The sequence below is a fragment of the Phyllobates terribilis genome, unplaced genomic scaffold, assembly GCF_046119375.1.
Source record: "Phyllobates terribilis strain yellow unplaced genomic scaffold, ASM4611937v1 Scaffold_1__5_contigs__length_1240528914, whole genome shotgun sequence".
Classification (NCBI taxonomy): Eukaryota; Metazoa; Chordata; class Amphibia; order Anura; family Dendrobatidae; genus Phyllobates; species Phyllobates terribilis.
In genome coordinates this window covers 45,167,526-45,193,840 of record NW_027362761.1, presented here as the reverse complement: position 1 = coordinate 45,193,840, position 26,315 = coordinate 45,167,526, and the positions used below count along the sequence as shown (strand labels likewise).

Genomic DNA, 26,315 nt, shown 5'->3' with positions numbered 1-26,315 from the left:
CATTTTGTCGAACCCAAGGTAGGACTGCCTGATGTTTTTTTATGGTAAACAGCAAGATTTTTTTTCCTTTAAAAATGCTTGTTTGTTATATTTTCATTTGAGACCAAGGTCCTCTGGGAATGAATCACAGCGCATTGGTTTTATTTTGTCACTTTTGCGCAATGAACCACAGAGGTGGGCCTTTTCTCTCCAGCCTTTTCTGCTATGGGGCTGTTATATGACGATCCTGATCGAATCTCATCTGCTGAGGCAGAACTCAGGCGTTTGAATCAGGGGTCAGGTGATGTTGAAAATTATTGCACACACTTCAGGAGATGGGCCTCAGAAGTTATATGGAATGATCCTGCACTAAAATGTTTATTTCTTGCTTGTCTGAGTGAAAAGGTTAAGGATCTGCTAATTGCATTCCCTGCACCTGAGACTCTGCAGGGTGCCATGCAATTAGCTGTTCGTGTGGACAGAAGGCTGAGGTGCAGGCTGAATGAGGTAAAAACTCCTGTAATGTCAGTTCCTAGTCCCCAGAAAATCTGCTCAGACGGCCGAGAACCAATGGAGGTTGGGGCGATGTCACTCCGCTCTCAGGAAATAGACCGGAGGTTCGCCGAGGGATTGTGTCTAGTGTTGAGCGAGTATGTTCTGCTCCGAGTATGCTCGGGCCGAGCTCCGAGTATTTACAGCTGCTCGGTGATATGTTTGAATCGCTCCCGTGTGCATGATTTGCAACTGTTTGACAGGTTTATTACATGTGAGGAATGTGTAAGAAATAGACATTCCTCACATGTATTAAAACTGTCAAACAGTCGCAAATCATGCACACGGGAGCGTTTCAAACATATCACCGAGCACCTGTAAATATTCGGAGCTGGCCCCGAGCATACTCGGTGAAAGGGTTAATAGAGCATACTCGCTCAACACTAATTGTGTCTTTATTGTGGTAAAGCTGACCGTTTGATATTGTGAGCGTCGTTTAAGTAAAGAAAAAAAAAGGTCAGTTACGCCCGTATAGCTTGTTTATGCTCTGCAGGAGTATTTCTTTCTGGGAGTACTACTTTGCAGGGAGATTTGATTGAATTTCAGGTATTTGTGGATTGTGGTTCAACACTTAATGTGATTGATAAAGGGTTTTTGGAAAACCTTAAATTGAAATCCAAACCTTTGTCATCACCTATTTCTGTGATTGCAATTGATAACACTCCCTTGAAATGTATTACTCACAAGGTTGCTGCATTTCCCCTCACTATCAATGGAGTTCACCAAGAAATTTTGGACTTGGTTGTTTTAGATAATTTACCCTCTCCAGTTGTTCTAGGATTGCCTTGGTTAAAATTGCACAAACCTTTACTGGACTGGTCTACTAATGTGCTTAAGTCTTGGAGTCCGAAGTGCTATGATAAATATTGTAATGGTCGCATTGCGGCTGTGGAAAAAGGGGAATTACCTGTACCTATTCAAGATTTTTGGAGGGTTTTTTCGAAGGAGTCCCAAGTTTTACCTCCTCATAAGGATTATGATTGTGCCATACAGTTTGTTCCTGGAGCTACTCTTCCCAAAAGTCGCTTGTTTAATCTGACTTTCCCTGAAAGAAAGACCTTGGAGGAATACATACAGATTAGCCTGGCTGCTGGTCACATTAGACCTTCTAAGTTGCCTGTGGCAGTTGGATTTTTCTTTGTTAAAAAAAAGAACGGGGGTTTACGTCCATGTCTGGATTTTCGTGAAATTAATAAGATTACCATACGCAATTCCTACCCATTGCCATTAATTCCTGACTTGTTTAGTGGTTCTCTAAAATTGATCTCCGGGGGGCATACAATTTGTTACGAGTGAAGAAGGGTGATGAATGGAAAACTGCTTTTAACACTCCGGTAGGTCATTTTGAGAATCTGGTGATGCCTTTTGGTCTTACCAATGCACCTGCTTTTTTCAGAACCTTATTAATGACATCCTGAGACCTTTGATTGGTAAGAATGTGGTTGTGTATTTGGATGACATTTTGATTTACTCACCAGATCTAGAGTCCCATTGGCAGAGTGTATGTGAAGTTTTGCAGTTATTGAGTGATAATTTACTCTTTGCTAAGCTGGAGAAATGTGAGTTCGCTGTGCAGAAAATTAGTTTTTTGGGCTACATTGTCTCCAGCGAGGGCTTTGAGATGGACCCTGTGAAGGTTCAGGCTGTGCAGGAATGGCCTAGGCCTATTGGTTTGAAATCTATACAGAGATTTTTGGGTTTTGCCAATTATTACAGGAAATTCATTAAGAATTTTTCTGTAATTGTTAAACCTCTAACCGATCTCACCAGGAAAGGTGCGAATACGGCCCAGTGGACTACTGAGGCCAATGAAGCATTTGAGTATCTCAAAGAGAGGTTCAGTTCTGCCCCTGTCCTTATGCAGCCTGATGAGACCAAGCCTTTTTTGGTCGAGGTCGATGCTTCATCGGTGGGGGTCGGAGCAGTTTTGTCTCAGGAGAACAAGGGTGGAGTATATCCTTGTGCCTTCTTTTCGAAAAATTTTTCGGAAACCGAACTGAATTATGATGTTGGAAATCGGGAGTTGCAGGCTATTAAACTCACGTTTGAACATTAGCGTCATTTGTTGGAAGGTGCTAGATTTCCTATTCAGGTTTTCACAGATCATAAGAATTTGATCTATCTGGATGCTGCCAAGCGCTTGAATGCCCGTCAAGCTAGGTGGGCACTTTTTTTTTCTCGGTTTCATTTTTCTGTTACCTATATCCCTGGTACTAAGAATGTTAAAGCCGATGCTTTATCTCGCAGCTTCTCTCCTACGGTCGGTGCCGAGGAGGAGGAGAGCATTTTACAGAAAGGAGTTGTGGTGGCAGCATTGGACTGGAGAATGGGATTCTGAAAGCTCAAGATGATGCTCCATCTAACACTCCCCATGGGAGGTTGTTCGTGCCTAGAGCCTTTAGGAGAGATTTGTTTGTGGAGTGTCATGAGTCTCGGTTGGCAGGTCATCCAGGAATTTCGGAGACTAAGAGACTTATCAGTCGCAGTTTTTGGTGGCCTGGATGGCAGAAGGAAGTCATCAAGTGGGTGTGTCAGTGTACTGTGTGTGCTAGGTCAAAGGCTTCACATACTCCTGCTGCGGGGTTGCTTTGCCCTCTGGAGGTTCCTAGTGCGCCTTGGACGCATCTCACAATGGATTTTATTACTGATCTTCCTGTGTCCGAGGGTTTTACTGTCATCTGGGTGGTCGTGGACCGTTTTAGTAAGATCATTTGGTTCCATTCATTAAATTGCCCTGCACCAAGACACTCGCTAAGGCGTTTGTTAAGAAGATTGTCAAGCTCCATGGCGTTCCCACGGAATATTGTTTCTGATAGAGGACCTCAGTTTGTGGCTCGCTTTTGGCGTGCTTTTTGTGACAGGTTGGGAGTCCATTTGTCATTTTCATCTGGTTATCTTCCTGAGTCTAATGGACAGACAGAAAGAAAGAACCAGGATGTTGAACAGTTTTTGCGTTGTTTTGTGGCGGACAATCAAGAGGTGTGGTCTGAGTTTCTGCCTCTTGCAGAATTTGCTCTTTACAATCATACATCCTCCTCTGCTGGGTGTTCTCCTCCTTTTTTTTTGTTGTACTGGGAGACATCCGTCTTTTGGTTCGTTCTCCAAATTGGGGTCGGCGGTGCCGGAGAAGGAGAATTTTGATTTGGAGAGAGTTTGGACTAATGTACGTTGCAACCTTCAAGAGGCTAACAAGAAGTCCAAGAAGTATTTTGACAGGAAACGTAAGGAGGTTTTGTTTACTGTGGGTGACATGGTTTGGTTGTCCTCGAAGAATCTGCGGTTGAGGATTCCCTCTAAAAAACTGGGTCCTAAGTTTGTGAGTCCATTTAAAGTGCTTCAGGTTGTTAACCCGTCTGCTGTTAGGTTGAATGTCCCTACTTCCTGGAAGATTAATCCTGTGTTTCATGTTTCCTTGTTGAAAAAGGCTGATGTATCTGATAGGGACGCCACTGTCACTGTTCCTCCTGTGGTGGAAGACGGCGAATTTGAAATTTCTCGTATCTTGAATTTTAGATGGCATAGAGGGAGATTACAGTATCTTGTTGCCTGGAAGGGTTTCGGTCCCAAAGACAACTCCTGGGTAAGGACTGATGATGTCTCCGCTCCTAGGCTTGTTAAAGCTTTCCACAGGAGGTTTCCGGTTAGGCCTGGGCCTGGAGGATCCGGAGGATTATCATAAAAGAGGTGGAACTGTTAGAACCCTCCTGTTTGTTTTTTCCATCTTGTGTTTTGCGGTCACGTGACCATCTGCCTTTATATTCCAGCTCCGCCCTTCTGGCTGTGCTGGACTTCAGTGTTTGACTGTTTCTCTAGCTAGGTGCTTCTGTGCCTTTCTCTGTCAGTTCGCTTGGTCCTTCTGGGACCTCTAGTACTTTTTTGTCAGTTTGTCTTTTTGTGTTCTGCAACTACTTTTCAGTTTAGGAGGTGTCCAATTTTTGTCCCAGTCCTTAGTTCTTTTAGGGACCCCTCTCATTATGCTATAGGCCTTCGTTCAGACTAGCCGAGGACTAAGGCGGGTCTGTTCGCTATGAACAGGCAGCCCGCTACATTGTAGGGATTCAGCTTAGTCTTACTGTAAGGACAGCTTTCCCCTATCTTTCCTTAGTTCATATTGCAGATCATAACACACACTGCATGGTGGTCCCCAGTATTTCCCCCCACACACTGTATGGTGGCCCCCAGTATTTCCCTCCCTCAAACACACACTATATGGTGGCCCCCAGTATTCCCTCTCACACACACACCTCATGGTGGCCCTCAGTATTTCCCCTCCTCCCACCCAATGTATGGTGGCCCCCAGTATTTCTGCCCCCACGCACTGTATGGTGGCCCCCAGTATTTCACACACACAGAATAGTGGTCCGCTGTATACCCCCCACACTGTATGAGGGCCCCCAATGTTCCCCCCTACACTGTATGATTGGCCCCAGTATTTCCCCCCTACACTGTATGGTGGCGCCCAGAATTCCCCCCCACACACTGTATGCTGGCCCCCAGTATTTCCCTCCCCCACACTGTATGGTGGTACTCAGTATCCCCCCCTCCCCACACTGTGTATTGGCCCCCAGTATTCGCCCCCACCCACTGTATGGTGGTCCCCAGTATATCCCCTTCCACACTGTATTGGCCCCGAGTATTCCCAAGCACACACACTGTATGGTGGCCTCCAGTATCTCCCCCCACACACACTGTATGGTAGCCCCCAGTATTTCCCCCCATACTGTATGGTGGCCCCCAGTAGCACCCCCCCCCACATACACACACTGCATGGGGGCTCCCAGTATTACCCCAACGAACACAATTAAAATAGAATAAGTTAATCGTATACTCACCTAACCATGCCTCCTGAGGAGTGGAGTTCGCGGGTAGACAGGACCAAGGCATGGGCGGAGCAATGCGGTGATGTTATAGTGCCAAGGCACGCAGAGTCCTAGCATCGTGATGTCATCATGCCTCTCCGCCCCCTCCTGACTTGTCCGTGCGTCCTCCTGCCTTTCTGTAGGCTGCAGGCCTAAATCGACCTGCAGGTTACAGAACTTAGTTTGGTAGTGTGGGGAGAACATGTCTTCCTCCTTCACCGCAGTTTTGTATAGGCTCACTGCACACACCAATACAGTTAACCCCTTCGTGACCTTGGGATTTTCTGTTTTTGCGTTTTCGTTTTTTCCGTCAATATGGCCGTGTGAAATTGCAAAAAATTTTTACCATGTTCACTAAATACTAAAACTGACCTGCCATTATGATTCTCCAGTAAATTACGAGTTTGCAAATAACAAACATATATAAGTTCTTTTTTATTTGTAAAAAAAAAAAAATGATGGGGTTGGTTTGTGACGCAGAGATTGACAGCAGCAATTAATATGTTAATAGCCGAGAGTGGATTGCGATTCCACCCGTGGCTGTTAGGAGCACATGACAGCTGATCAAATTTTTTGCCAGAAAAGATGCAGGCTGAATGCCGGAGCCCGCATCACAGGTGGATACACGACCTATGACGTACACATACACCATAGGTCGTGAAGGGGTTTAAGGGTAGCGTAGCTACTGGTGGGCACCTCTACGCGTAGGGCCCGGGGTGATCACCCCCACAGCCCCCCCAGTAGCTATGGTACTAAATAGATCTATTACCTCCCTGTCCTATAGTAGTGCATTAAAATTTGTGCTATTTTAGCGGTGCCGGAACGACACCACTGGGCGGGTCTCAGATACGGTACAGTAGTCGAGGAGGCAGAAACAAAACACCGGTTTATTCTTGAGCGACAGAGGATTATATGCCAGAAAATAAGACTAACAGTTGTAATGATAAATACAATAGTGGTTACAAGAAGAGATAGCTGGAGCGCGTCACACAAGCCGTGGTCCAGCTATGACAATGCAAATTACAATACAAATAGTAAAAACAATTTCTATCAACTACTCTCTGCTAATTCCCTATCTGGCTTCTGATAATCGGGCCACGCTGCTACAGCGCCCTAACTAGAGAAACCTGCTCTAAACCCTAAGTCAGTTTGACACCGGTGTCACTCGCAGCTTTGTAGTATTAGAAGAAGGTCTTATAACTGCTACTTGGTCCTGATGCGATGAAGCAGAGCTTGTTGTGTTGAGCTCTTCCTTCAGGTTAATAGATCCGTCCTCTTCCAGATCCGGGCAAGTTTCGTTCCCACTTTCCATGTTGAAGGATCACTGGTACCACAGAGTAGTTTCCCTCCATCAGACTACAGGCACTCGGGGAGAATTACCCTGGATGTACAATGCGCCTTTCTCCTTCTGTTACGGTCCTGGAGATCGATCCTGTGGTAAACGGGCACTATCTTTTCTCTTATTAGGACAGACTTAATGTCTTGCCTGTCTCTTTCTCATGGCAGCAGAAGGCTCACCATGGCAAAAGTCTCTCACAGCATCCACGAGTCCCCCTCGTTCATTGCTCAACCGACACCAACTGCCCCACATCCCAACCAACCTACAGCAGGCTGCAGGGGAGGAAATGACTAGTCCGCATACACACAAATCAGAGGAGAATATTGTCTCTTTAAGTAAAAGTGTAATTCAGTTGGTAGGCTAACTAGGGGCCAACCCCCTACACTTTTAAAGCCTCCACTTCTTTGCAGGGAAGTTTTAAAGGGAATCTGTCAGGTGATTTTTTTTCATAGCATACTAATAGTATCCTGAAGTAGGGCTTGGGCAGCCCTTTCAGAATATGTAACATTTATTGCTGTACCTTGCCCCGTTGTCTTACTGTAAGCTCCGGACAATTCAGAGTTGTGAGCCGGCTAGTCAAGAGAATGTAAATCAAAAGTAAATATTCACTCCGCCCACCCCGCCCATAATCCCACTCATCCCTCTGCGCCGATGTCAGTGATAGTTAGGGTACAGTCAGACGTATTACTCGTGCGAGGATCTTATCGCAGTCCTTGGACTGGCCGTCGGCTCTCCTCCTGGCCTGGGCGTGACAGATGCATACTGTTGCTGTAACTGGATGTCACTGTTCTAACAAGTCAGTTCATGAAATTTCTTTCCTCCTACATATTGTTTAATCAATTGTGAGTCATTTCATTAAAAAGTGGAAGGAGCCACAGCAACTTAGCCAGAAAGTTACAGTGTGCGGTCACTGAGGTGTTGAGGTTCATAGTGCATGACATTAACCAACACTCTGTGCCTCCATTATTACAGAGCTCCAAATCTCTCCTGGTACTAGCATCTGAAGAAAAACTGTGCGCTGGGATGGTATGAGAAGAGTGGAAGCTGTTATACCTACGAAGAGGGGACCAAATCCATATTAATGCCTATAAATATAGAATGCGCTGTCATAAAAGCTCCTGGTGTAATGTGCAGGTGGCCCTCTGTATATAGTACAACATAAGTATTATTGCCATATGTGTTAGATAGAAATTTATTTATTGGTCATAAACCAAGCAATATTTAAGAGTATACATTTAAAATATATTACATTAGTATATATACACAATATTTAGATAAGTAATATTTATTACATCTGCTTTCAATAAGTGCCTTTATTTTATAATTATATAATGGGGTAGAAAAATAATAAAATATAATGTGTGAAAAAAAATCTGCTCTAGTCCATGACTGAGCCAAACTCTGAAGGTAAGCCCTCTGATCTTCTCCATTTAGATAACCGGACTTTGAACCATTTCTAGAACAAAAAGGGAAAAGAAGAAAAGAATATTAATTTCCTTGTATAACTGATTTTTGAGTGGTTAAATAATTCTTTCATATGTCACTTCTCAAATTATCAGCCTCTATGGTAGTAAGAATAACCTACTAATATGTTAATATTTGAATTTATGGCCAAAAATAAAAAAGCAGCCAAATGAGGTTGCATATTAGTTCATACTGTTATTCTCAACAAAAGTTCACCTATAATTACACAATCAGAAATAGAGTCTAATATTAGGCAGCTGCGCATTGGGACGTAGTTAACAGAGCTGTGGTCCCCAACCAGTGGCTCGGAAGCTTGATTTGTGAAGGCCGCCGTGTGGCTCGCCACAGTAGCCTTTGAATTATGGCCATATGCACTGACAATAACATTAAGACTATGTTCACATGCAGCGTTTTTGCAGCATTTTGTTGCTGTGTTTTTTTATGCAAATTAAAAGCAGCTTTTTACAGTATCAGCAAAAGCTGTGAGGTTTCAGAAATCCCATGCACACATGTTTTATTGTTTTTAAGATTGACTGAGAATTGCAGCATTTTTGACATCTGCAGTATCTCAGTTCTTTCAGTGTTTTTGCAGCGTTTTTTAACCCATAGAAAGTAATGAGGCAATGAAAAAACGCTACAAAAAAGCACAACGGTGTTTTTAAGTGTTTTTGCTGTATTTTTAAGTGTTTTTTAATTTTATTAAACATGCACTGTAGGCAAAGCACAGATGTAATCTTTACCCCAAAAATATGGAGAAAAAAGCAATGAAAATGCTGAAAAAAATTTGACATTTTGAATGCAGTTTTTTTACTACCAAGAAAGCAGGTTTTGGTCGCAGAATAAAATGTGACAAAAATGCTGCATGTGAACATAGTCTAACAGTATTATAGCTATATTGTATACTCAGAACATAATCAGTTTGTTGGTATATTACAAGTGCATCAAATTTCAAAATATAAATGATCAATTTTGTGTTCTTAAAGTTTAATATGTTCAAATTTTTTACTTGAATTTGGCTCCTGACATCACTCATTGTAGCTCACAAGGTATAAAAAGGTTAGAGATCTCGGCTATAGGGCTTGCAGCGGTAGTAGTCACATTCGGGCACTGGTGCCAGAGGTGGTTATGAGGCCCTTCTGCCACATAAGAAGGCACCAGTATTATAAATGACACAAGGAAGGTGGGAGACCTGTTAGAAAAGTTCTATTAGGGTGCAGGAACTTAGCGTTAGCCCTCTGACTGTACATGTGAAGTTTTTCCTCACTTTTTAATAGCCACTCTGACATTCTATGGTGATTTAAGGAGATGGAGATGTTACACACGTTCCCCCTTGAAGAAACAAGTTTATTGCTGTAATATGTTATGTGATGTAATGTGAACTGTGATGTATAATGTGAATTGTGATGTGCGTATAGGTATTAGTAATGTTGATAATGTGTGTAGTTTGACAGTGGAGATAGTGAGAGTTAATGTTTGGGATTAGCCCAGACTGGGAGGGTATAAGTCGAAGGGAAAATGACAATTTCCTCGTAGTAAGGCAGATAGGACCTTGTGTGTATAGCAAGAGGACCTAAGGTCTATTGTGAGCAGTGCCGCATTTTGAGTGTACCTAAGAGAGAGGAGACCAAAAGGAAAGAGAAAAGAGATAGTGAGATCCGAAGCAGAAGTGACTAATAGACAAAATGATCTACCTGAGACAGGTCCTGGGAGAGGATGCCTACCCACAAGGCCCAGAGTTTATAACTCTTAAAGGTAACGGGCCTAAACAGGACTGAGTACATGAAAGGAGTAAAGTGCCCCGAGCGGCAGATCCAGAGCGTCAGTATTAGAGGAGATAAGTACCGTCCATACCCATCCTGGCACCCTTAGGGGAAAGAAGATGAGGAACCGAGGGACGAGTACATGACTGTTCCTAAGCAGGACTGTAGTGTTGAGCTGGGTTGTGGTGAAGTAGTGAGAAACAGTGGAAACAGAGGACCAGTAGAAAGAGTAAAGAGGAAAGGTGAAGATAGAGAACAATAGAGGAAAGAAGGAAGGGAACTGTGTGGAAAATGCTTTGAGTTGTAAAGGAAAAGTTGATAAGATTGTGTACCCACTATCTCTTGTATATATTCCCTACCAAGTTCTCATTCAGTAAAATGTTTATTTTTGAATGGTGGTCTCCCTCATTACACTGTCCAACATCTGGTCCTGGCAAACTAGAAACATCAGTTACATGCAGCCTGCATGGGAGTAGCGTTCTCACAGTACAAGTCCACACACCCAGCCAGGACCCCCACTTTCATGTAACGTGCCAGGGGTTCATGGCTACTGCCCTGCGACATGTTACAGTGACATGCACAGCACTCTACACAATGAGATGAGGGCCACCTTTCCTCTTCCCTCTCCTTTCTCATGTGCCTCTATATACCCTGTAAACATGTATTAGATTGGGGTTGTGTGAATTGTACTCCACATTCAATATTAGGTCAGGTAGGTAAAATCTAAACTGCTCAATGAAGAATCGTCTCCAAAAATATTTGGCTTTCAGATGTGATGACAGTATATAATTTGAACCATGTTGAAGATCACACAGTAAATAGTGGCCATTGATAGAATGAGAGATATACTACAGGCTGTTTGACCTCAAGTAAGGTTACATTCACACATCTGTGCGCCACAGGCCATGCATAGTCCAGCTGCGGGTCTCCTGAGGCAAACGCAGCAGCCTCATATGCCTGTATCAGGATAATTTACCGTAGGTCAAGAGATCTGCGGCCATTCTATACTTGGACTGCGACACATGGAAGTGTGAATATAGCCTAATACTTTTTGAACCGATACTACAACCAACTATTCTTGGGTGGGGAGAAGCCGCCAGGGACCCGCCTGTCCGACTAGTCTTTCATGCGGCTCGGTCTTTGGCGGCTTTTAAAGTATGTTTTTGAGATCATAAAGCCAATGTCTAATACATGGTGTCTGTAGATCAGCAGCACATATCAGCTGTCAGGTGCCCTTTAAGTAAAATTATGACACTATGTAATGTATAGCATAGTAAATCAATAGCAGGTAATGTAATGACTAGGGCTATTATAGTGTTTACTTTCAGCTTTAGGCTATGTGCCCACGTTGCATTTATGAAGCAGAAAATTTCTGCTGCATAAATGCAAGTCCTCTCCCGGAAAAACGCATGCGGAATTCCGCACGCGTTTATCGCGCATTTTTCGCGCGTTTAGCACGTTTTTTCCACATGCGGAATTGCCTTGCGTTTTTTATGCATTGGACAAAGGCAATTCCGCTTGCGGAAACGCAAAATTAAATGACATGCTGCGGATTTTTGAACGCGGCATAAACGCTGCGGAAAAATCCGCAGCATGTGCATAGAACTTGCGGAATCCCATTGGGGACCATGGGGTGCGGATATACATGCGTTTTTCAAGCATTTACGCTGCGGAAATTCCGCAGCATATACGCTTGAAAAATGCTACGTGGGCACACAGCCATAGAGAATATCTTTAAATATGTAGGAAATAAGTGTAAAACTACAGCAAAGCCATCAGCTCCCTCCTCTATCATTCTCCCTGTGTGTCTGATGTCTCAGTACAGTGCTGTGCAGAGCTTCAGACCACATGCTGCAGAGCCCGGAGCAGAGGGGCAACTGGGAGATGTGAGTATTTTTTTCTGTTTTTTTTAATCAATGAGTACTTTGTGGGGGCCATTATACTATTTGAAAGGCTATGTGAGAGCCATTATGCTATTTGGAGGGCTCTGTGGGGGCCATTATACTGTTTGAAGGGCTATGTCGAGACCATTATACTGTTTGGAGGGCTATGTGGGGGCCATTATACTATTTTGAGGGCTATGTGGGGCCCATTATACTATTTTGAGGGCTATGTGGGGCCCATTATACTATTTTGAGGGCTATGTGGGGGCCATTATACTATTTTGAGGGCTATGTGGGGGCCATTATACTATTTAGTGGGCTCTGTGGGGGCCATTATACTATTTGGAGTGCAGTGTGAGGCCATCATACTCTTTGGAGGGCTATGTTGGGGGCCATTATACTGTTTGGAGGGTTGTGTGGAGTCTATCATACTGTGTGAAGCTCATTATAATATGTGGAGGGTTGTGTGTGGGAGGGGCATCATACTCTGTGGAGGCCACTATACTGTATGGAGGACCATTATACTGTATGGAGGACCATTATACTGTATGGAGGGCCATAATACTGTATAGAGGGCTATGTGAGAGCCATCATGTTGTGTTGAGAGCTGTGTTGGGGCCATCATACAGTGTGTGTGGGACTGTGGAGGCATCATACTGTGTTGGGATCACTGTGGGGGTATAATACTTTGGGGGGAGGTACTGTAGGGTACTCATACCGTGCGTGTGGAGTGTATTGTGGAGGAATTCACTGTGGGGGTATCATGCTGTGTTTGTTGACATCATACTTTACACGGGTCATGAAGGAACACTAAGGTGCTTCAATAGGGGCAAAATTACTTTGTCAGGACTGCAAAGTCGTGAGATACTCCCTTCTGTGACCCCACCCATTCCCCCCAATTTTTTTTTTTGGGGGGGGGGGGCAATTAGGACTTTTGCGATGAGGCCCCATGATTTCTATGTACGCCCTTATTTACTTCCTTTTGTAATATAGCTGGTGGCAAACATTTATTTAAGGAAATGAATTGGTAAATATACCATTAACATGTTCAGTAAATTAATAATAAAGCATTCAAATATTTTTCATCTATGATAGTCAATATTCTATTGCTTGCAGAAAGATGCAGCGCTAGACAGCGATTTCCTAAAAACGAGATTTCATGCCAATACAGGAACAAGCATCTCAGTGTGAGGACAGATGCAAGGCGATGTCCACCGTTACCCATTAATGTATCAGTTTCCCTCCCTACTGAAAGGAGAGACACAATTGATGCCTTTATGTACCCTCAAGGTCATCCAGGGAAAGGCAGAAAGAGCAAGCTGCAGCCTGGTAATACCACTGTACAAAGAGCGTCTAGTGCCTGCATATTAACTGTTTGTGACAAAGTGTAATCTGTTTATGTCTTATGTGTAGCCTACTGTTCAATGAGTAGGACAAGTGGGCCGCATGACAAACCGAGGAGGCAAGTGCCTTTAGTTATTTTTAAAAGCAATGAAGGCTGGTACCACCCGGTTCACTGCTCAGGAGATAAAATGACAGCTCATTCCTTCAGCCAGACACATTTTATTTTTGTAACATTTTTATGAGACAATGGGTATGTAGAAATATGCAGGGGTCTGTAAATAATAATAATAATACAAAAAAAATATAATACTGTGTTTCTGCAAAAATAAGATATTTTTTGCTCCGAAAGATGTGCTAGGCCTTTTTTCTCAGGGGATGTCTTACTTCCCATGAACAACAATTTCCAAAAGAAAATGTATTAACAAAATTTCGATAAAATAATTTTTTTTTGAAAATGCAAATTAAAATATAAATATATAATTTAGCCAGTAGATGGCACCACATAACTAATAAATAGGGAAAGGTATGCACCTATAAACTACCGTGGCAACCCTGAGTGGAGTGTTCATCAAATGATAAGACCTACAATTACCAAAAGGAATTTTACCTAACATGTATATAACAAAGAGATGTGGTATCAAATCCTTTTGGAAATTGAAGGTCTTATCATTTGATTAGTTATTTGTTATTATGTGGTGCCATCTACTGCCTAATTGATATGTTTATATTTTAATTAGAATTTTTCAATAAATTGTATTTTATGTATATTTTGTTAATACATTTTTGTTAATCCTATTACTGGTTCAGTTGCACATTTTCTTATCTGATCTGCTGTTCTCATGGTGCAGAACCATACATACCAGTCGTATAGTGGTGGGTACATACCGTATTTACTATGGTTTAAATTATCTACTTAAATTTCCAATTATTATTCTCTATGTACTTGGTCTGATTGCTAATATTGGTTTACCCTCAAAAGAATCACACTCACCAGACCCCAAACAAGTTCATCCACCATCGGCACTTGCCAGCTCTAATTGTTTAGAGCCTGGTGAGTGCGGTTCTTTTGGGGGTGTCAGCTTTCTTTTGGGGGTGTCTGCTTTCTTTTGGGTGTGTCTGCTTTCTTTGGTGAAAGGTACTGCTGTACTCTTTAACTTTTTTAACTGCCTGGACACTTTCTTATTGAACCGCAACTAGCGCTTATTTTTGGAGTAGGACTTATATTTTAAGCATACTCCAAAAAGCCTGAAAAATCATGCTGGGGCTTATTTTCGGGGTAGGTGTTATTTTCAGGGAAACACGATACAACTGTTTGATATATGTATAAGCATTATTGAAATCCAAGTTACAGACTTATCAAAGTGACCTGGTTGATTCATCATGAATGTGACTACTTGAATGCTTCTGGTATCACTTGTAAAGGGGTTTTCGAGATATTGATATTGAGGGTCTATCAATATGAGATTGGTGGAGGCCAGCACCCGGCTCCCACAACTGTTTGCAGCTCCGTCAGAGGTTGAATGTAAACCGTGTATGGAGCTGGTCACCAAGGCGCTATCACACCGTTTTGTGGCTGGTCTTATGTAATGTGGAAAAGCCACAATAAAGGGACGAAGCAGTGATGCAAAAAGCTGATCAATTGGGGTGCTGGGTGTCTGACCTCCGAAAATCTAATACGGATGACCTATCATAAATATTTGTCATCAGCATCAAAGTGGTGGGAAACCCTATTTCAATTCTGTGTGTAAGGTAATTAAGGCCATAAAGTAAGTGGTTATTAAAGGGAATATGTCATCAGGTTTTTGCTATGTAATCTGAGGAGAGTATGATTTTGGGTGTTAAAACACTGAATTTAAGTATGTGTCACATGTCAGGCTGTGTGCTGCTGTTTACTTACACTGAAGGATTTATCACCTGGTGCATTGTCTGGACTACACCAGCTACAGCAGTGCATGCATACTGGTCCGAATCCGACCCCTCCCCTGATAAGAATCTCACTGTCTTTAGACAATGTAAATAAAGAGCCTGGTGTGGTTGGGGTTAGCTTTCTCAGCTCTGCTGCATTGCTACATCTAAAAACTCTGATTCTGTGTCAGAACCGCTGCACCCAGTAAGCTAAGTGATGCATCATTGGATTCAGGGTCTCTGTGCCTACATCATGCTGCTCTCAGATGGGGTGGCAAAAAACTCCTGACAGATTCCTTTTAAATTCTGTGTGCTTCACACTGAAGGCATCAAAACTATGAATTAACACATGTGGAATTATATACTTAACAAAAAAGTGTGAAACAACTGAAAATATGTCTTATATTCTAGGTTCTTCAAAGTAGCCACCTTTTGCTTTCATGACTGCTTTGCACACTCTTGGCATTCTCTTGATATTTTCAGTTGTTTCACACTTTTTTTAAGTATATAATTCCACATGTGTTAATTCATAGTTTTGATGCCTTCAGTGTGAATGTACAATTGTCATAGTCATTAAAATACAGATAAATCTTTAAATGAAAAGGTGTGTCCAAACTTTTGGTCTATACTGTATATTGATATATATATATATATATATATATATATATATATATATATATATATATGACACACACAAAGTGGCTTGCAAAAGTATTCACCCCTTGGCATTTTCGTGTTTTGCTACCTCACAACCTGGAATTTCACTGTTTTTTTAGGGGGTTGCATCAGTTCGTATAAAGAACATGCCTACAACTGTGAGCATTTGATTTTCTTTTTATTGTGAAGCAGACAACAAATAGGACAAAATAACTGAAAGCTTCAGTGTGCATAACTATTCACCCCCATAAAGTCAGTACTTTGTAGAGCCTCCTTTTGCGACAATTACAGCTGCAAGTTACTTTGGATAAGTCTCTATGAGCTTTCCATATCTTACTACTGGTATTTTTGCCCATTCCTCAAGGCAAAACTGCTCCAGCAATCTTCAAGTTTGACCACAGATTCTCAAATGGATTAAGGTCTGGGCTTTGACTAGGCCACTCCAAAACATTTGCAAGTTTTCCCTTAAACCACTGTGGGATCTCCTCCCAGACTTGGACTAAAGCATCCGCCAACTCCTGGACAGTCTGTGGTGCAACGTAATGTTGGTGGATGGAGCGAGACATGAGGTCCCAGATGTGCTCAATCGGATTCAGGCCTGGGGAACGGGCGGGCCAGTCCATAGCTTCAATGCCTTCATCTTGCAGGAACTGCTGATACACTCCAGCCACATGAGGTCTGGCATTGTCCTGCATTAGGAGGAATATGGCATATGGTCTCACAAGGGGTCTAAGAATCTCATCTCGGTACCTAATGGCAGTCAGGCTACCTCTGGAGAGCACATGGAGGGCTGTGCGGCCGTCCAAAGAAATGCCACCCCACACCATTACTGACCCACTGCCAAACCGGTCATGCTGAAGGATGTTGCAGGCTGCAGATCGCTCTCTACGGCATCTCCAGACTCTGTCACATCTGTCATATGTGCTCAGTGTGAACCTGCTTTCATCTGTGAAGAGCACAGGGCGCCAGTGGCGACTTTGCCAATCCTGGTGTTCTGCGGCAAATGCTAAGCGTCCTGCACGGTGTTGGGCTGTGAGCGCAACCCCCATCTGTGGATGTCGGCCCCCATACCACCCTCATGGAGTTGGTTTCTAACCGTTTGTGCAGACACATGCACATTTGTGGCCTGCTGGAGGTCATTTTGCAGGGCTCTGGCAGTGTTCCTCCTGTTCCTCCTTGCACAAAGGCGGAGATAGCAGTCCTGCTGATGGGTTGTTGCCCTCCTATGGCCCCCTTCACGTCTCCTGGTGTACTGGCCTGTCTCCTGGTAGCGCCTCCAGCCTCTGGACACTACGCTGACAGACACAGCAAACCTTCTTGCCACAGCTCGCATCGATGTGCCATCCTGGAGGAGATCCCACAGGAGACCATCCGCAACCTCATCAGGAGCATGCCCAGGCATTGTAGGGAGGTCATACAGGCACGTGGAGGCCACACACAATACTGAGTCTCATTTTGACTTGTTTTAAGGACATTACATCAAAGTTGGATCAGCCTGTAGTGTGTTTTTCCACTTTAATTTTGGGGGTGACTCCAAATCCAGGCCCCCATTGGTTAATAAATTTGATTTCCATTGATGATTTTTGTGTGATTTTGTTGTCAGCACATTCAACTTTGTACAGAATAAAGTATTCAATGAGAATATTTCATTCATTCAGATCTAGGATGTGTTATTTGAGTGTTCCCTTTATTTTTTTGAGCAGTGTATATACAGTACAGACCAAAAGTTTGCACACACTTTCTCATTTAAAGATTTTTCAGTATTTTCATGACTTTGAAAATTGTACATTCACAATGAAGGCATCAAAACTATGAATTAACACATGTGGAATTATATACTTAACAAAAAAGTGTGAAACAACTGAAAATATGTCTTATATTCTAGGTTCTTCAAAGTAGCCACCTTTTGCTTTGATGACTGCTTTGCACACTCTTGGCATTCTCTTGATGAGCTTCAAGAGGTAGTCACCGGAATTGGTCTTCCAACAATCTTGAAGGAGTTCCCAGAGATGCTTAGCACTTGTTGGCCCTTTTGCCTTCACTCTGCGGTCCAGCTCACCCCAAACCATCTCGATTGGGTTCAGGTCTGGTGACTGTGGAGGCCAGGTCATCTGGCGTAGCACCCCATCACTCTCCTTCTTGGTCAAATAGCCCTTACACAGCCTGGAGGTGTGTTTGGGGTCATTGTCCTGTTGAAAAATAAATGATGGTCCAACTAAACGCAAACCGGATGGAATAGCATGCCGCTGCAAGATGCTGTGGTAGCCATGCTGGTTCAGTATGCCTTCAATTTTGAATAAATCCCCAACAGTGTCACCAGCACGGTGGGAACCAGGCATGTAGAGTCCATCCGTTCACCTTTTCTGCGTCGCACAAAGACACGGTGGTTGGAACCAAAGATCTCAAATTTGGACTCATCAGACCAAAGCACAGATTTCCACTGGTCTAATGTCCATTCCTTGTGTTCTTTTGTCCAAACAAGTCTCTTCTCCTTGTTGCCTGTCCTTAGCAGTGGATTCCTAGCAGCTATTTTACCATGAAGGCCTGCTGCACAAAGTCTCCTCTTAACAGTTGTTTTAGAGAAGTGTCTGCTGCTAGAACTCTGTGTGGCATTGACCTGGTCTCTAATCTGAGCTGCTGTTAACCTGCGATTTCTGAGGCTGGTGACTCGGATAAACTTATCCTCAGAAGCAGAGGTGACTCTTGGTCTTCCTTTCCTGGGGCGGTCATCATGTGAGCAGTTTCTTTGTAGCGCATGATGGTTTTTGCAACTGCACTTGGGGACACATTCAAAGTTTGCCCAATTTTTCGGACTGACTGACCTTAATTTCTTAAAGTAATGATGGCCACTCGTTTTTCTTTACTTAGCTGCTTTTTTCTTGCCATAATACAAATTCTAACAGTCTATTCAGTAGGACTATCAGCTGTGTATCCACCTGACTTCTGCACAACACAACTGATGGTCCCAACCCCATTTATAAGGCAAGAAATCCCACTTATTAAACCTGACAGGGCACACCTGTGAAGTGAAAACCATTTCCGGTGACTACCTCTTAAAGCTCATCAAGAGAATGCCAAGAGTGTGCAAAGCTGTCATCAAAGCAAAAGGTGGCTACTTTGAAGAACGTAGAATATAAGACATATTTTCAGTTGTTTCACACTTTTTTGTTAAGTATATAATTCCACATGTGTTAATTCATAGTTTTGATGCCTTCAGTGTGAATGTACAATTTTCAAAGTCATGAAAATACTGAAAAATCTTTAAATGAGAAAGTGTGTCCAAACTTTTGGTCTGTACTGTATATATATATATATATATATATATATATATATATATATGTATATATATATATATATATATATATATATATATATATACATACATACATATCTCAATTGCCCATTACATGAGAATAACATAATGCAATCTGGCTTTCATAATCCATTGCACAAGAATGAATTAGCAGATGTAGTATTTCATAAGGTCCAAGTGTCCTACTAAACTTTATGACACAAGTAACAGACCGCCAATGCTCATTAGTATCTTCAGTTGCATAGTGCTGAAAGTTTTTGCCATATATTGTACTATGTACTGTATACAAATAAGTATTTACAAGGACATACTAAGGGACTAAGGAGCATTATCATTATGGTGCTGCAGCAGTATTGCGTATACCTCTGTTTCCTGCTCTGTCAGTCCAGCTTCAGCTGCTATAAGCATAAGGGTAGCATGTTCTGGGTGTTTGCACACTTTTGTGAAATTATATTCAAGTATCTCGATCTGCTCCTTGCTCAGGCCGTTATCTTCATTTTCACAGGTTTCTTTTTGATGGGAGCTCATCTTTAATGGCAATATTCATGTACCGGATAGAACTGTAATTACAAAAATATTTATATATATATATGTATATATATTGTTGATTTACATCTGTATGTAATGCACCTGTGTGGTACAAATCTCCTGATTAATATACAAATCTAGCCGAATACAGTATAGTAGGGTGCATAATAAAGACCCACTTATATGGAATGAGGATACAGTATGAAACGTCTGTTACTGATTGCTGCCCTATGTATACATGATCCCAGTGTCGTACTCAAGTTTCAAGAGCCCACCAGTGATATTGATTATGGCGAGCCACTGTTATTGAAATTCAATATTAATTGTATACTTGTTCCCAAATTTGCTTTTGTTTCTATATAATAAATAACATGGGTAGCATGTTAAATGAATGATGAACTTCTACCCTTGCCTATACATGTTGCATTAAGTGTAAAATGCCAAACGCTGATCATTTAGGGTGATGGGCAGCCCATTCCTGCTGGTGGCCCACCTGTTCCCCTGTGGGCCAGTCCTGCATGTCTCCAATCAAATAAATGACATGTAATCACAGCTTTTATGTGGACATAAAAATCATTGTTGTCAGCAGCACATCCACTCAATCATGTAATTCAACTACCGATAATATTTCCATGCAAATAGAATCACACTCTGACGCTAGTCACTACTCACAGACAAGCCATGAGGTTTGGGTAGTCAAGAAATCGGGGGTCAAATAACAAGAGGGCTCATTTTATACAAAGGGGTAAGGCAAAAGGCTTAAGTCAGGTCACAGTCCAAAGTCAGAGTGCGTCAAGACAAAAGGGGTAATACAAACGGGTAGTCAATAGGCCAATCCAGGGTCCGGCAACAAAATATCAATATTCAGAGTACAAGGCACAGAGGACAAGCCACACAGAGCTGAAAGCTACGACAGGCAGCTATCTGGGACAGACAGCTTAGTTAAGTAGCTGAGTAATCATTAGGAACAGCGAACACCTGATGGAAGCGCAGCCAGTCTCAGATTAGACCGCTGAGCTGTCACTCAAAATACCGAAAGCTCAGCCCAGCCCTGCACTAGATTGGACAAGTGAGCTGTCAGTCACTGTATCCAAGAGACACTGAGTGGTGGAATAGTGACAGACACGTTCGCGCTGTCCGACTTCCCATATTGTTGAATAGCACTCAATTTGGCAGATTATCCCATGTAAATAAGCCTGTAATTATACTTTGAGTCCTTCATGCAAATGAGTGGGTGACACAGCCACTAGTAATTCATGCTTTTTTCATAATTAATAATTATGAATGCTAAAGAGCACATGAGCATTAAGACTGGCTCCTGTCCTGGCGCCCCCAGCCGCTCTATGCATTACATGGTAAATAACTTGGATAGCATGTAATACTGCATGGTAAATGCATCTGCGGACGCCGGGAACTAAATCTGTGCAAATACCTGACAACTGGTGCCTTCCTTAACAGTGTAGGTTGTTTTCATTAAATTTAAGTGAGAATGGTTATCAGTTTAAAGACGTTGTCTACCTTGAAAAATCACTTTTTTAGAATAAATAAGTCACAGGGTGTCTTGTTCAGGACCCTGACCGATCAGATATAATCCTCAGGGTAACATAGCAGCATGTGTGCACTTCTTCTGCAGTGCCACCAAAGAGGAAGCTCAATTTTACTTAGTCCTCATTGAAATTCATGGCATGATTGTAATTAATGGAGGTGCTGGGTCCTCCACAGCGAGAAGCGCTTTTTGTAGCCACTCGCTGCTCTGGGTTACAATTGAATGTTGTTCATCGGAACTGGAAATGTTTCTCTATTTAAGTCTAAAACTTTCATTTAACTTTTAGTCCAGTCTAAAACTGGCTTTGTAAGCCAAAAAACCCTAATTCTCAAGATTGTTGTCTTTTCCCTGCCTCTAATTTCTTAGTAAATTGAGAAGAGTCGTCTGTTACACATTCCGTGTGTCATATGGAAACTGGTGATGTAATATTTTTATTGTGTCTTCTACAGGTCAATGCACCACTTCTTCCCAGTAGAGCTTAATTTGACATGACCCATATTCGATGCTGCGTCATACATTCACAGACTGGGACTTTCTGTGCAATGACATGGAATGCCCTGTTAACAAAATACTTTCCATGTACAGTCAAGTGTTGTAGGGCTAATTGTATGTACAATGTTTAAAGGGTAACCGGAGTGTCCTTAGTGTTACTGGTAACCAAACGACTAAAATGTGCAGGACTGATTATATTACATATCAGTGTAGTTTACTGTAGTATAGTTTCAGTGAAAACTCCTCTTTGGAGTCAGTTAAGCTGTTATATTATACAAAAGGATATTGTGTTATTAAGTAATATAATGAGGAAATAATACTGTATATCAACACCCTTTAAGACTATAGAAGGCAATTCACAGCATCTATATTGTTGTAAGTAGTAACTGTATTCTGCTGATGATTCTCGCTAGCAGTTCTACTGTATGTCCTGAAATTCTCAGGAGCCCTTTACACATTATCAAGATCACATGCCAGCGTGTTAGCTGGATATAAGCACTGGAAATATTTCACACTCTGATCTACTTGTTGAATTCATATTTAGAATGTTTAGAGGACTTGCTGCAAATTTGGCACATAGGGGCCAATTCATGAAGGAGTAGGTGCAATGAATTCATTAATAACATTTGATGATTTGGCCGGACTGGCACTGCCACACCACTTACCACGCCATGTGCCACACACATTTTGGTGGAGCTTGCTGGGAGTTGCATAAAAATGCCAAAAGTTGCAAAATTTTTGTGCAACTTGGCGTTGAGCTAAAAGTTTGCGACTTTTCAAAGTGTTTGATGCCAGATAAAACATTGATGAATCGGCCCCATAATTTTTAATGATATATTAAGTCACTTTGTACTTCTTTCCACCAAATTAAGAATTATTTTTCAATTAGAAAAAATTCTATTTTATCTATTTGTAAAGGACATCAGTAATTGCGTCTCTTCAAACCGTCTGCCAATATCTCTTAGGGAGTGTATCAGAGACTTTATCGGTTCTCTCAATCCCAAATTCCCTCATATTTGATTGGAAGAACAGAGCAGCATACAGAGCTATTCTCTTTATCAAAATGAAGAACACCATGATGGAACCTGACTGGTCCTATTATAAGTTAATGGGGTTCCTCATGTGACATATTTTGACATGATAAAGCAGAAGTGAACTCATTGTTTGGATGTGGCTTGGAAAAACAGGCAGAATATCAGTAATGACTGTTCATTGATTAGATAAGGCTTTGTCCCCATTCATTTCTTGAGGTTCAAAGGACCATTTTTTTTAAATTCTCCCTCTGGGAGCAATGAGTGCAATAACATACTCACCAGTTTCCTTCTTAGGCTACATGCATATGTTCAGTATTTGGTCAGTATTTCACATCAGTATTTGTAAGCCAAAATCAGAAGTGGAACAATCAGAGGAAAAGTATAATAGAAACACGTCACCACTTCTGTATTTATCACCCACTCCTGGTTTTGGCTTACTGAGGTAAAATAGTGACCGAATACTGAATGTGTGAACATGGCCTTATGCTGTTTTTAGTGGCCCACCATTACCCTTTGGCGTCATGTAACTACATTTGTAACCTATCGGATCACACAATGTCTGCTTTCTCAATGCAATCTATGAGACTCAGAATGAGACTCTGTAGCCTTTTTCCGAGTCTTGTAGACTTGCATTGAGAAAATTTTAAAAAAAGGACCTCTGCTTCACACAGCAGACACTTTGTGATTCGTCAGGTCACAATATAGTCAGGTGATGCTGTAGTGGACCGATGCGTTGCTGAAAACGACAGAGGACGGCAACAGGTGAGTATTTTTACTGCACTCATTACACATAAACACAAAGGGAGAGTTAACCGACTGCAGTAAAGGAATTGAAGTGCTGCCTAGATAACCCAACCAATTGGGTACATTATATATACTATACCTTATTTGTGAATTGTGGGTACCTTTTGGCAGTACACTGTATATGTTACGTATTATGTACGATGCACAACAAAGCACAAATATATCAGATTTACAAAGGCGGCTACAACCAATTACCAATACTTGAACAAGGTATGAGTCACAAACCAAATTCCAGGTTTATTCTTAATGAACAAACCATCAAAACATTACCATCCCTCCTGCTCTTGATGAAACCTGTCTTTACACGTTGCATTGTGGAGACTTCATTGATGATGATTTTGGTTGGGGAGTGTTACAGGTTTCCTCCAGTAGGTTTGTCTGCCCTATAAATGTTTTCTTAAAGATAAATTTTACTAAAATGTTTCTGTTTGTGAATTTCCACACACTACACTACTTTTACTTTATTCTGCAATTATAATACATCTGTAAGCCATAGTGGGTATTCTACGAACTCTACAGCCCATGATGGCTTCTCCTACTGATGAAGCATGCCCTTTTCTTTAAGGAACATCTTAATAAACCAATTATGTCGAAGAAAAGAGAAAAAGTTTTCAGAATTAAGAAAGTAATACTCTTACTGATATTCCTGGCTTACATTTCTGCAGCCCTAACTAGTAAAAACAGAGCAGAAAATAATTTTTGTATATAGTAAAAAATATATTACAGCAGAAAATATAACATATTTTTAGTATTATTACCATGTTTTAATTTGCCTTAACTTCGCACTAAATTACCAGTGTTTGGTACTTAGTGGTCTTACGTGTAGTAGTATTATGACTTTTAAATGACAGTGTTTTAAGTGTCCAGTACACCATTGATTTTATAGATATCACATAGTTTATTATAACTTTGCTTTATAACAATGCTTTTTAATAAATAGTGCAATTTAAGGAAAAATATATTCTACCCTGTAGTAGTTGTATATTATTTTGTCCTTAAAAAGTTATAAGATCAATGTGTTTTTCCATCTAATTGTCTCTTCAAACATAGTGAATTACCTGTCAATATGTGTATATAGCACAAGCATATTCTGTAGTGCTCTATTAAGACTATTAATTAAGCCAAATAATAGTATATTTGGAATGTGGGAGGAAACTAAAGTGTCCAGGGGGAAACCCATGCAGAAACAAACTCCATGCAGTTGTAGTGTTGGTCACCCTATTATTCACCTCTAGTCAATCAGTTATTTGAAGTCAAACATATACAAAAAGAGTACTCTACATCCCATGGACGGTTTAAATCAGGCCTGTTTAAATTCCCTATCAATATGTCTTTGGAGTGTGGGAGGAAACCTGAGAACACAGAGAAAACCCACACAAACATGGGGAGAACATACAAACTCCTTGCAGATGTTGTCCTTGATGGGATTTGTACCCAGGACCCCAGCGCTGCAAACTATACATGAAAGCTGCTGTAATCATTTAATAACATTGTGCTCAGTCTTCCTGGGCATATATCTGAGTACAGCAAATATATAAAATGAGTCTTCAAAGCAGGATTATTCCCTTTCCCTAGTAACATTACTTTCCCCATATACTGAACTGTGCTGCACAGACATATTTTCCCATATTTGTCTAAATAAAATTCCAACGATATTACAGAAATGTGAATTAAAAAAATTCAACGTGAGAAAAACTGGATAATTTTTCTCAACCTTTAGTCCACTGTAACCTCCACCAAACTCCCCATACAACAATCCTTTCTGCCTGAGCCTACAACTGTGTGCAGAAGAAGCATCTACTTACATATTGAGAGAATATGTCGCCTGGAACAGCTCTCACTCACTCAGCCAGCACGTCTTGATTTCATAAAGAGCGGCGGTGTACTAAGAGGCTTTTTAGCTGCTTTGCTGGCTTGTGAGATGACGCCTACTTGTTTGTCGCACATTGTTGTGTAAAAAAGTGAGCAAACACAGGTACCTGAAAAACCTGCAGTACAGGCCCAGTCAATGAGATGCTGACAATTCGGAGATCACTTGTCAGCTGAGTGATCACACACTGCTGCTTCCACTGGTCGACGCTGCGAGTTTCTATGGAGCTGTTGTTCCTGTCACAGCCTTAGTTTTCCATATGCTGCTCAATGGGTGTTTCATATTTCACATGCAGCACACGCCTATTGAGCCCAGCACAAGGTTATGTAAGCTATGAAAGAGCTGCTAAAATCTCTTTTCACTGAAGTGACAATATGTACTTGTAAGTGGTGTTAGGCGGTGTGTGTAAGAGGATGAGCTCATCCCAAAGCCTGTTCTTTTCTTTGGATCCATTGTTGCGTAATGCCAATCATAGTCTTCAAGTGTGGATTTCTCTATTAAGAATGCGTTTCAATATGTGATTGTATAAATATTGCATGCGGAGACTGGATTGAACTGTCCTACTAGAGTACCAGATGATCCTCCAGTGTACCCAGTTCCAACACCATGAAGGCTGATCGTGAAACCTGAGATTTAGAAGAAGACAAGGGGCTGGACCCTTTTAGTGATGCAGCAGATAGGTGAGACCAGAATGGCTGCTTGCTGGAGAACGCTTGCATGCTGCGAGGTGGATAGAGTGGTACGCAGAAGCTGTAGTATGGGTGGTCTGAGTTATTTTTGGAGGCCCATAGTCATTAGGCAATACCTCAAAAAGGTCTGTTGTGCCAAAAGAGAGGACTGTGAGCTGACATGTTGTTAAGGTCACTTTTGGATTAGCATTGAAGAGTCTAAGTCGCAGAGATAGTTCACAGCTGAGTGCACCATTAGCCCATCCATTTGGGGTCTTTAACGATAAGGGGTCTTGGCAGTTAGGCTCAAACCTGATG

General features: G+C 41.8%; 1 protein-coding gene across 2 annotated transcripts; it reads right to left on the bottom strand.

The window, feature by feature from the left end:
• Positions 1-7,905: 7,905 nt before the first annotated feature.
• HOPX (HOP homeobox) lies at positions 7,906-25,612 on the bottom strand. Of its 2 annotated transcripts, none has more exons than XM_073661210.1 (3): positions 25,439-25,612; positions 19,419-19,615; positions 7,906-8,185 (listed from the first exon to the last, which is right to left on the bottom strand). In XM_073661210.1, exons 2-3 carry the CDS (start codon positions 19,581-19,583, stop codon positions 8,108-8,110), a joined length of 243 nt encoding a protein of 80 aa, XP_073517311.1. In that variant the 5' UTR covers positions 19,584-19,615; positions 25,439-25,612; the 3' UTR covers positions 7,906-8,107. The 2 variants fall into 2 exon arrangements, with proteins under 2 accessions (XP_073517311.1, XP_073517302.1); XM_073661201.1 differs by lacking the exon at positions 25,439-25,612 and adding an exon at positions 25,265-25,424.
• Positions 25,613-26,315: the final 703 nt, after the last annotated feature.

Coding starts and splice junctions, on each gene's coding strand:
- HOPX (XM_073661210.1), bottom strand. CDS start 19,583: ATGAGCTCCCATCAAAAAGAAACCTGTGAAAATGAAGATAACGGCCTG. Junction 8,186..19,418: donor TGACAGAGCAGGAAACAGAG/GTATACGCAATA, acceptor TTTTTGTTCTAG/AAATGGTTCAAAGTCCGGTT.